This window comes from Piliocolobus tephrosceles, chromosome 14 (genome assembly GCF_002776525.5).
Source record: "Piliocolobus tephrosceles isolate RC106 chromosome 14, ASM277652v3, whole genome shotgun sequence".
Lineage (NCBI taxonomy): Eukaryota > Metazoa > Chordata > Mammalia > Primates > Cercopithecidae > Piliocolobus > Piliocolobus tephrosceles.
In genome coordinates, this window is record NC_045447.1 from 55,636,615 (window position 1) to 55,648,681 (window position 12,067).

Sequence of the window (12,067 nt, forward strand, 5' to 3'; positions counted from 1 at the left end):
AAAACTTTCCCGATTTGTTTGGAATGGAGCAAAATTCCTATGAAGACAGTTAATCTTTTTAAAATAAATAAATATATACATATATATGCATATAGTTATCTCAATCTCTCTATGTGTGTGTGTGTGTGTATGTGTGACAAAAATAAATGCTGAGGGAAAAAATGCCACCTCAACACATTTAGAAAAACCATTTAGATTAAAATATCAGCCTTCCACTTGATTGCATGCTGTAGCAGAGGTATTTCTGTCCCATCTTCTTTCCATTGTTGTTACTTAGCATGGCTTCTGGCAAATAATAAGTGCTCAATAAATACCTGTTGGATGTAAGTTAAATGTAGACACTTAGATACTTTTGACTGGATAAGTCATAAATTTTTAAAAATAAGATATTGACTTCTCATTATTAAAATAATCCTTGGATTTTGATACATGGGCTAGTATCAGTGTCAATAGTTTTGTAAACAGTTCTACAACTTAGGGTAATTCACTCCCCTAAAAATAATTCGGTGTCATCATATTAAATTCTAATCTATAGCAGGTTATGCTGAAGTAGTGGTATATTTTTCTGGTTTTTACTATGAGAATTGTTCCATTATCATTGCACTCAACAATGCTGTTGTTGTATACGAATTTATTTTAGCATTTTAATAGGCATTTTTACTCACTCTCACATCCAACCAATGTCTCATGCAGTTGGATTGTGCAGTGGTTAGTCATAGAAAACAAAGATCAACCAGATGAAGACTCATCTCTGTGTCCATCACAGAGATGCTTCAACATCAGCAGGTCATTAAGAGTTTTTTCTATCTTTGGCAGATTTGAAATAATAAAGGAGTATTGCAATCAGACAAGCATCTTCATTTTATTTTCTCTCCACATAGCATTTTGCAAAGGTTAAAATAGCAACATGATTGTTTTCTCCCTAGTGTCCTGTGTATTTTGTGAACTATGTGGAGATTAATAGCAGCCTACAATAATCTGTTGTCCCTTGCAGAAAAAACTATGCTGCTGTTTCTGGAAAGAAATAATTGGTACGTAGCTTATAGAGTCAACGTCTGAATTTAATGGAGCGTAAAGGGGTGGTATTTCTCATGAAGGAGGCATATTATCCGTTTAAACAGCTTTCAGTCTTGCACATAAATTAGACCTTTGACAAGCTTTGGAAAAAGAGAAACCACACAGTAATGAATTAACTTGCTTGCATATTCCTAACAAAGAAACCTTCCCTTTTGAAAAGAAGAGAAAGCTCCCTTGTCTCTGTTACATTTGGAAATCTGAAATTAATTATTGACTTTTCCATATTGTTTGCAGCCACTTTGTTTGCTCATTTATTGTAAAATGTGTATATGGTAATTGTTTTATGGGAGCTCATAAAACTCAGACTGCAAATGAGATAATGTATGACCAATTTATCGCATCTGCCCTTCAGACATAGAGCTAAACTTGGCAAAAACAAAAAGTGGTCAATGTATACTTTGTCAAGGTCTTTTCTTAAGGCATCAGAGCGAAATAATTTGATGAAGTATTCATGGTGAAATTCTTAAATAGCTACAATTGAAAACCATTTTATATTTTTCTAGATAATATACCTCTTACCATTTTAAAAAGCTGATTTGTAGTGCTTTTTAGACTCCATCTTAGTGATATATGTTTAGGCAACAAATGACTTAATAATTTGTGTAGAACTAGATGAATTCCTTTTTCATCTAGTATATGTAATACCAGAATTTTCATTTTTTGAAAAAATTATACATGTATATAGTATCTGCTATTATACTTGCGCTAAATTTAAAAAATAATATATATAAATCAGAAACTTTTCATGGTATCATTCTCTAAATACTCTAAATATTGTAACAGCTATGCCAGGTAGGAGGACCTCCAATTCAGTAACGCCCAAATCTTGAGACAGGACTGCCCAACTTTTATAGCTTATTCCAAATATGGAAGTTAATGACATTTCATCAAGATTTTCTTTTCTCCACTGAACTGAAACCTTCCTGCCTCACCGTTGGCCTTTTTGGTTTCCTCATTTATATTACTAAATAGATAGCAAATTTTGTTGAGACCATTTTTCAGAAGACACTGCAAGATATAATGGAATTTGATTAAATTTCCAATGATCTTATAGATAAGCCAATACCTACAGGTGTAGTTTGAAGACAGGTTGTATTACACAAAAAAAAAAACTTACTTAGCATATTAGAAAGAATCAACAGAAAACTATCCTAATTAATATTGCAAAACAAGATGACAAATAGAAGTCTGCAAATAGAGAAAGGTCCAAACGCAAAATTTTATAGTAAAGAAAAGTAGTATAATGTTTAAAAAAAAAAAATTTAACAATAAAATTAGTTGTGGAAGGGTAGTAACCATTAAGTTCAAATTCAACTAAGAGTTCACCCCCTTGACTCTACACTTTGCAAAGAGACCTGTTCCTACAAGGATCAGAATTAAAAATGAATCTAGTGCCATATGTTAGTCCACAGTGTCTCATCTAGTAAGTTTATCAGAAATAAGCCAGTTCATTAGGTACAGAGACAGGTTACCTTTTTTCCTCTTGGATACTAAAAAATGAGAATTTGGTGGTTTAAAGAAAATGAATCGGGAATCAGTCAAAACCGTAAAAATCCAAGCTCTACTACCAGAGAGCCCTATGGTATGGTTGAAAATACTTAACCACTCAGTCTCAGTTCTCTCATCCCTAAATGGGTATAATAGGACCAGCCTTTTAGAATAGGGATTTTATAAGATCATGCATGTAAGGAATATAAAACACTATTTGACATAGACTTTTTGTTCAATGAAATTACTTCTTATTGGCTACTGGGTTCTCATTGTTGGTTTTGTATTTTTATTCCTTTTGAAGGTAGGAAAGGAGAAATGCTGCATGTACCTGGTATTTATTTATGGTAAACTAGGTTAATATCTATACCTTTTATATGCATTATTAAATAAATTATGTACTTTAATCAACAGGCAATTCCTCTATAGAAATAATTGGGAGGAATGGAAAAAAGAATTGGCTATGGGGAGAAAATGAAACGATGCTTGGAATTACAGACTCCATAATTTTTAAATAATTGAATGAAAAGAACACAGCATCTTTCTTTTTTCTCCAATATAATTTCATTAAGAATACCTATTCTTGCTACTTTGAGGCAATAATGATGTGACCTTGGATTAACTCTCTTCAGAAAAAAAATTTTGGTGTTTTAAAAAGAACATGGATTTGAAGGCAGACAAATTTGTGTTACAACCCCCAAATCTTTATCTTACTAAGTGTGTGACCTTGGATAAGTCCTTTAATGGCTCCAAACATCAGGCTTGTATTTTATAAAATGGAAATAGTCATGCAAGCTTGAGAATAAAATATTATGACATTTATGTTGCAAGGTCACATATTTATTCACATTGCTCTCAGATACATGAAAGAGACATAGCTTCCTCATAGTCTGTTGGTCTTAGCTTTCTCTAAACATCTTTTCACCTCCTTGGGTAAAAAATAAAAAGCAATATTAGCATAATATAATAAGCCTAATCTCACCAAATAATTTAAACGCTTTTTTTTAGACAACTACATTTTCTTTGGAAGAATTATCCTTTCATATTTTTCCTCTTGTTTCTTCCCAAACAGGACATAAGAATGAGGAGGTAGGAGCTGATGTTACCTCATGGCACTGTGTGGCTGAGGGGTCCTTGCCTTGGATATGTCGCATGTAGAAGAAAGTTTTTCACTTACAGTAGCATTTGCCTACAACATATCAAAACTGTTACGTTTTATGCCAACTAGCTCCAACCTCCTGAAATTGATAAGAAACTATGAAGTCTGAGTAACTCTGGGATCCTCGACCTTCTTGAGCCAGGTTAAAACGGCTTCACAATCGCCAAAATCCAGGTTTGTTTTAACTAACTACAAGTCCAGTCATGGACTCAATCCTTCCTATCTAGCATGTTAAAATGTAGTAAATATAGCCACCATGGACTCCCTCTCCTTCCAGAGAGGGGTTTAAAAACTCCAGATTTTTTTCCCCTCGGTAAATTGTGCAGTAAATTTCTCCACTAATGTGTGTTTTAGTTTTTGACAGTGTGTTGGTCTCTTCCAAGGTGAAGATATAACCTTACCTAACACAATTTCTGAATCTATGTATAATGTTTGTTGAGAAACTCTGCACGTGGGGCACTTTGGACCTGTTTTCTCTCAATTGCGTCAGGAACTGTTGGTCTTTCCTAATGATTTGGCTCATCGAGGCCTTGAAGCCTGCTGCAGACTCCATTTCCTTTCCTGACCCTGGTACCAGGTCCACTTTCCAGCTGTTACACAGGGTCCCTTTACCTGAAGCCTTGATGATATGCCAGCAAATGGGCCAGTCAGATGCTGAGTGGAGTTGTACATCCTTCCCCAGCAGCCAGTGGAAGCATCTTAGACATTCCATGCCACATAGGAACTGACATCATCTCAGGAGCAACTTCTATTAACCTATCCTGTAAAAGCCCTTAAAGGGAACAGGGCAAAAACTCATGGAATATGAGGATTTTACTTAACATTTCTAGTATAGAGAGAAAATAAGCTGTGACACATATCTTCTGCTTCCACTACCCTTCTCCCCTCATTCTTCCCACAATCGCCTTGATATGATTAGCTTTTTAGTTCATTTCCTGTCAAAGATTCCTTGTAAATCTTCTGGTCTACCCTATAATTTACCCACCTTTATGACTATTCCTAAAGGATAAGTGAAATATGTGGAGATAAATTAGCTTAATGACAATGGAATATAAATGGGGAAGTATATAGAAAATTAAACTTACTCTACATGTGAAATGTCTGGTATATAGTAATTATTTCAAATACAATTATTACGCTACCTAGAAATATAGCTTATAACTTGATCAAATGTCAAGTAATGGTTTCTTGATCTCAGATTACAGTCAGAAATGTAGTTAACTGCATCTGACTATAAAAGGTATCTAGATTATTTGCCAAACTTTTAAAAAATCCTGTGAAGTGATAGGTAGGGATGGGAAATAGAGCAGAGCTCAACAGCATAAATAATCCATCAGAAAAATGGCTATAAGAAGCTTGAGGATAAGGATTCATTATTTTTGTTAATAAATCTGAGAAATCAGATATACCATGGGATGAGGGAGAATTTCTATAAAAATCTTACTCTTTATGAAACTTTTCTTCAAATTTCAAACCTCAGTGCATTATGTGATTTGTAACAAAGGCCAAATGGTACCAAACAACTGATTCTAGCCCTTAAAGGAGCGACTCTTTAATTGCTAGTGTTTTAGTATAAAAACAACTACCCATTAATATCTTATTTATGTTAGAACCACAAATCAGTCAATATGTAGTTGGTAAAATATTATGAATGTATGTGCCACTATTCATCTCTTATACTATTTTAAACAGAGTTTAGCTAGATAGTCTGCAGATTTGTACTGACTATAAATCATAGCTCTTCCTGCCAAGTCAAACCATGTACTAACATAATTATTCTAGGATTTGGGTGTTAGCCTTTTGCCTCCCAGACACAGGTATTATTTTAATTAAGTAATGTGATCATTATATTATTAATCAATTTCCAGACAGTTCTTCTTTCCCAAAGCTCAAATATTTTACATTTATGAAATTCAAAGTGCTCTCCCCATAAAAATTGCGGTTATTTTCTTATGTTATACATTCCACCACCAGTGCCTTCAGAGTGTTCCCCCTAAAGTTTCCTGAACACTACTGAATTCTCACTCATCATGATATATTAATTATTGTCTCTAGTCTCCTGGATCCAGCCTTTCTATAAAAATTTCTCGACCGGGCGCGGTGGCTCAAGCCTGTAATCCCAGCACTTTGGGAGGCCGAGACGGGCAGATCACGAGGTCAAGAGATCGAGACCATCCTGGCTAACATGGTGAAACCCCGTCTCTACTAAAAAATACAAAAAATCTAGCCAGGTGTAGTGGCGGGGGCCTGTAGTCCCAGCTACTCGGGAGGCTGAGGCAGGAGAATGGCGTAAACCCGGGAGGCAGAGCTTACAGTGAGCTGAGATCCAGCCACTGCACTCCAGCCTGGGCGACAGAGCAAGACTCCGTCTCAAAAATAAAAATAAAAATAAAAATAAAAATAAAAAAATTTCTCTAGACTTGTCTAGTACTGTTCTGTTTTTTCATAAACCTCGATGTGTACCTCTACCTTTACCATTAGCACATTGTGTTATCGGTCTACTGTTTACTCCATGAGACTGAGATTTCCTTATTATTTCTTTTATATGAGATACATGTATTCTTTCAATTACAATTCTACCTGTCTTATTAAGAAGCGACTTGCCTTTTTCTAGTCTTTATAAGACTATCCAAAAGCCAATTTCTATTTCTCTCATTCTAAAAACTTGACTGAAATTTCAGCTGGAAGGGAGAGGCAATGATAAAAATGACAGATGGACCTCTAGGTCTGGGTTAAAGTAAGGTGCCATTGAATTTTTCAGTAATGTGGCAGAGGATACTCTTTGAACTGTTCAAGTGATGGTATGGATCATTGACTGGAAAATATCTATAATGCGTATCTTTTCTTGAAGCACAGTTTGTTTTCATACCTTGCCACTTCTCTGCCAAGTTTTTTAGCCCCTTTAGTTTTCAACTTTAGTATCTAGAGTTAATTTAATCCTATTAGCTCACTTGCCTTCAGACCTCAGCATGTGAAAATCTTTTGGGAAATCCTCTAAAGATGAGATCATCTAGCCAAGGGAATTAAAAAAATCTGAGCAGAGAGATGCTAATTTAAACCATAAATCAAGAAATCTGTATTTGCCTTGATATTTTTACTTATCAAATTCCAAGAGATAATTTTCTGTATTATCCCAGATAGTCGTTGTTGAGAGGCAGTAAAGTATATAGGACTTGGAATCAGACAAACATGAGCTTGAACCCTGAACTCATACTCTTAAATTATTCTTCCAGGGAGAATTCTTTTACATCTCTGAGCCTCAGTTTCTTTCTGTAATGTAGAAATAACAATCTCCAAAGGATTGCTGTGCCCTGAAAATTTGTGACTATCTGAAGTGTTTAGCACAATGTCTGTCACATAGATGTGGTAGACATATAAGTAATGGTAATTCTTTTAACTTCCCTCACAACATTCCACTGTGATCACCCCGTATCTTAGATATAAATTCTACCACGAAACCTGTAGATTGCCAATGTTTCCTGGTTTCCAGGAGGTCACAGCCATACAGGCAACATGTTAGAAAAGAGGTAACCAGTGCTCTTAAGAGTCTGAAAAGCAACCTTATTCAAATAACATAGAATATTTTTATGCAAAGGGCCACTGAAGGAAGAACATATTTATTTGGCCATCGTCCATGTAGGTGGCCTGAGAGGGCAGCCCATGATAATTACGTTCTTATGTTACGTACTTTGTCAGTATTTTAGAATGCACTTGTTAAAGGATCTGAACATTATTGGATTCATCACTCTATATTCCTCAACTATTGTTTCTAGTATTTGACTCCACACTCTCTATAAGAAGAATGCTATAAAGAGATTACAAATCACCAGGCACAGTGGCTCACGCCTGTAATCCCAGCACTTTGGGAGGCCGAGATGGGTGGATCACCTGAGGTTGGGGGTTCAAGACCAGCCTGACCGACATGGAGAAACCCCATCTCTACTAAAAATACAAAATTAGGCAGGCATGGGTACATGCCTGTAGTCCCAGCTACTCAGGAGGCTGAGGCAGGAGAATCACTTGAACCTGGGAGCGGAGGTTGAGGTGAGCCATGATCATGCCATCGCTCTCCAGCCTGGGCAACAAGAGTGAAATTCCATCTCAAGAAAAAAAAAAGAAAGAAAAGAAAGAAATATTACAAGTCATGTATAGAGGAATCATCCTAGAGACAAATGTAACCTGAAATATAAGTTACTGTCTATTAAAATTACCAAATATTATTCTAGATAAATGCTCATTCCTTTATTCTCAACAATACTGCTACCAGTAGGGACTGGAACCTGCAAGCAACTCAATAGTCTTGGCTTTTCTTGCCTCCAATGTGGAAGTAGACTTCGGGTTAAGCAATCTCTCAGGTTCTACAGGATCACTTCTACAACCCATCTCTGGTGATACACATCTCTGAAGGTCAGGAGGGGGTTTAAGAGTCTCATGAGGATGCAAATCAGGGAGAGGGCTAAAGAAACACTTTTTCTGAGACATCTCCCTGCAAAGAACTCTGCTTGTGTGAGCTCAAGACTTCTCTATCTCTTGGTGTTCTACACTTAGAACTCAGGTATCGGCTCCCCAGCTGTAGTTCCCTCTCCTAGAATGAAGGATAAGTCAGTAAACAACTGAAGATCCTTAAGGAAATGAGATTGCCTGATAGTGGGATGGAACTAGGGGTGTGGGGGGTAAGTGGAGTCAGACTATCCAGCACAAGGCTCTCATTCCTGGATTTTTGAAGGAAAAGGAACTAAGTGAACTAGTTGCCAGGACAACCTGCTGTTGGGGAGTGGGGTTGAAGAAAGAAATGGGTGACCTGTGGTTATTCCTGCTCCTGCCCCTGTCAGCCTTCCATGGAGTCAAAGGCTGTTTAGAGTGTGACCCCAAATTTATAGAGGATGTTGGCTCCTTGCTGGCAAATCTGATACCCTCAGAAGTCCCTGGTCAAACTCAGCTGCTTGAATGGCAGATTAAGGAGATGATTAGTTTAAGCTTCAAGGTCTCCCACAGTGACAAGAGGCTTCGGGTACTGGGTGAGGGAAGCTTGAGTTCCTGAGAGTCCTGGGGCTTAGAGAAGGGAGGCAAGGAAGAGAACACCTGGGTCTACATAACTTCCTGCATAGATATAATTATTCCCCTACATGTACCTTTACCCTTCCTCTCTAGCTGTTCAACAGGTTGTTAAGTTGAGAACATGGCTGAAGAATGAATTTTATAAACTGGGCAATGGAACATGGAAAGGTGAGGTACTGCTTCAATGTTAAAAGTCTGTACTGCTCAAGCAACCCTCAGAAAATTTGGCTGGAGAATGCAAAGAACAAAACAGAATTAAGTTCTGAAGGGAAGAGCTACTTCTATTGTTTGACACCCCTTCCACTTCCTCTTAGGTGTCTTTATCTTTCAAGGCAAGCTTCTGGAAGTCCGCCAAAACCTGGAATCCAAACTGAAAGAATTACTAAAGAACTTCTCTGAAGTTGGTAATTAAAACTTTCTATATAACAGCACTGAAGTTATATGAAGGGAATAGAAAATGAAGGATGAGGGAAGAAATGCAAGTTCATAATAGAGTTATTCAGAATGGGTGGAGAGGCAACTAGAACTTAAAGGGTAAACAAAGACTACTTGGGTATAAATATGGCAAACTGTATCTGGTTTTAAACTCATTAGAACTTTCTGATTCTCTTCTAGCATGTTCTGAAGATTGCAGTGAGTACAGTACATGTGACGCCTTGAGGTTTCAGCCCATATTTTCCCATCTCCTTTGCTCTATATGGCCCTATCTCTCCCACCTGTTACACTGGGAATCTAATTCCTAGAGCTGTGGTTACAAGGGGTAATGTCAATAATACCTGATAACAAAACCTAGCTCATGAAATCTCAGAAACCCCACATATTTTGGAGGTACTAGGAGGCCTCCTAACATATGGTTTACAACCCATTGCCCCAGTATAAGCCAAGGCATCCTTTTCCCACTTTTTCCTAGAGATCTGACTTACAGATTTTGATCCATCAAGAAACTTGATTTCTAGGAGAAGAAGGAATTCACAGCAATACAAACTTAAGAGTCCTGGGAATGCTTGAGATCAAATCCTCCACACTTGGTGTATGACTAAGGAACTCTCATGCCATGTCCTCTTTCTGATTATCTTTCTTCTCCTCTTTATCAGTTGTGGTTGAAGGTCCCATACTTGATTGTTGGATGTGTCTTCGCATGACCAACAGGTGCTTCAAAGGAGAATATTGTGGAGGTAACAAAGGTTGTGGTATGGAATTTTGAAGGGACAGGGATCAAGGAGAAGGGTTGTTCACTGATTTATTCAATACATATTTGTAGAGCATCTTCAATGGAGGTCATGATAAGTGTTACAAAATGGAACTAGGGTGTTAGGCAAAATTTTGACCAGTATAAATAATTTGGCACTGAATCAATTGAAAGGCTGAGAAATGAAGAGGCTAGGCTTGGAATGAAGAAATTGGGCTGGGAAGAATTTTGCTGACAGTTATCAGCAACAGTTTTGTAGAACCTAGGAGACTAAAAGTAATAAAGGTCAAAATAACCATGGAAGAGTGATGAAGTAGTAAACAGGGCAAACTGAGTTTAAAGGAGTTTTCTATTCTGAATAAATGTCCCAAGCTATTTCTCTTCTCCAAACTCACTTTCATATTTTCCTGTTTCTCCTTCCAGATGAGGATCCAAGGAAGGCTGAGAATCGAGAGATTGCTCTATTTCTCATATTGCTGGCAACAGTTGTAATACTGGGAAGTGCTGTGTTACTGTGAGTTTCCTCTCTCCAAATAAACACTGGGTCACATATTCCTTTTCCCTAGAGACTGCCCAAATTGCCTCTTTCCCCAAATGGAAATAAGGCAAAATAAGTCATTTTAAATTCTGGGATACTGAAAGGAACAAAATGCAAAGTTTGATGGGATAATAGTTGGAACAAAAGGAAATGGAGAAGAATCCAGCAAAGGAAAAAATACTGTATAATTGGCTTAAAGAATGGGGCTACTGATATTGAAGTTGGGATTTTCTTTTCCTACTCTAGATTCCACTTTTGCATCTTTCATCGGAGGAAAATGAAAGCAACACGAAGGTCACTAAAGGAATATTTGGAGAAGAAACTTGAAGAATTAATGGGGAAGATAGATGAGGAGGAGAAAGACTTTAGACTCAGAAAATAAACACATCAACATGGACAAGAGGTCTTTCATGATTCTCTTAAGTGTTGACTCTAAGTACAAAACTAGGAGTTAAACCCTTTCTTGGTCATAAAGTCATAGTATTTTAAAACTGAAATAGAACTTAGAGTTTCTCTAGTGAAGATGCTTATTGATATCCCAAGATGATAGAAGTAATGAGAGAGCAAATGATTTGGCCAGAGTTGTACAGAAAGTAATGCTGGTATGTTGCAATGCATAGGAAAAATAATATGCTGAATAATAAACAATGCATCGTTAGTAACTCTCATTAATGGCTGTAACTAGGATAACTTCCACATTTCTAAGGCTGCTTTTTATTTTACTGTTTTGTTATTGTTTTCATATTCATCATTAGGTTCAAGGGGGACAATTTTCCTTAATACACAACATTTAGTCTTCATCATTACACATACACACACACACACACACACACACACACACACACAGAAAAAAAAAAAAAAGGCCCAAAGTATTAGTCCTGAGCATCTGAGGTTTGCCCCAATTATTTCCCCCTGGATCTATGTTCCAAGGCCAAACTGGATATGATAGATTTTTTATTATCTTTGATTATTTCCATTGAATACTTTTTTAGTATGTGTAGCACTCTAAATAGTGCTTTATGTGTATTATCCATCTAAATTCTCACAACACCCCTATGGGTAACATTGCTATTATATCTGCTTTAGGGATGAATAAACAGAAGTATCTCTAACTTAAGGTCACACAGGTAACTAATCTAAGCTATGACAAACTCTACTCCTCTAGTGGCTGATCTCTGATCATACAAACCATTTGATTGGTATTGACAGCTATCAGCATATAGCTATGGTACATTAATGGAGAGATAATTGTGGCTTTAGTGTCTTTATACACTCTTCGTTACACAGAATGTGGCAAAGTCTGAAATAAAGTTGATGCCTGGTTAACTGTACAATTTGTGACCTTTTCACCCTATTTCGTTTCCTTTTATTCTGAAACTTATTTTAGAAGATAAAAACCATCATTTAGCAGCAAGAAATAGTTTCGAGAGTCCTGCTTCAGGGGTGCGTGCAAGTATTTGTAAATCTTTCACACATAGATCTCTGAGTGCTTGCTTATAGTTGCTGTTATAATAATGAGATAAATGAGAATGCATTTGATGAGGACCTGAACCTAGAT

General features: G+C 36.8%; 1 protein-coding gene across 2 annotated transcripts; it reads left to right on the forward strand.

Annotated features, from left to right (window-relative positions):
• Window positions 1–8,270: 8,270 nt before the first annotated feature.
• IZUMO3 (IZUMO family member 3) lies at window positions 8,271–11,165 on the forward strand. Of its 2 annotated transcripts, XM_026453881.2 has the most exons (7): window positions 8,271–8,742; window positions 8,876–8,950; window positions 9,097–9,186; window positions 9,398–9,415; window positions 9,877–9,957; window positions 10,395–10,485; window positions 10,756–11,165. In XM_026453881.2, the coding sequence occupies exons 1-7, from the start codon at window positions 8,517–8,519 to the stop codon at window positions 10,889–10,891; spliced, it is 717 nt and encodes a 238-aa protein (XP_026309666.1). In that variant the 5' UTR covers window positions 8,271–8,516; the 3' UTR covers window positions 10,892–11,165. The 2 variants fall into 2 exon arrangements, with proteins under 2 accessions (XP_026309666.1, XP_023059635.2); XM_023203867.2 differs by lacking the exon at window positions 9,398–9,415 and having other exon boundaries at window positions 8,496–8,742; window positions 10,756–10,905.
• Window positions 11,166–12,067: the final 902 nt, after the last annotated feature.

Coding starts and splice junctions, on each gene's coding strand:
- IZUMO3 (XM_026453881.2), top strand. CDS start 8,517: ATGGGTGACCTGTGGTTATTCCTGCTCCTGCCCCTGTCAGCCTTCCAT. Junction 8,951..9,096: donor GGGCAATGGAACATGGAAAG/GTGAGGTACTGC, acceptor ACTTCCTCTTAG/GTGTCTTTATCTTTCAAGGC. Junction 9,958..10,394: donor CAAAGGAGAATATTGTGGAG/GTAACAAAGGTT, acceptor TTCTCCTTCCAG/ATGAGGATCCAAGGAAGGCT.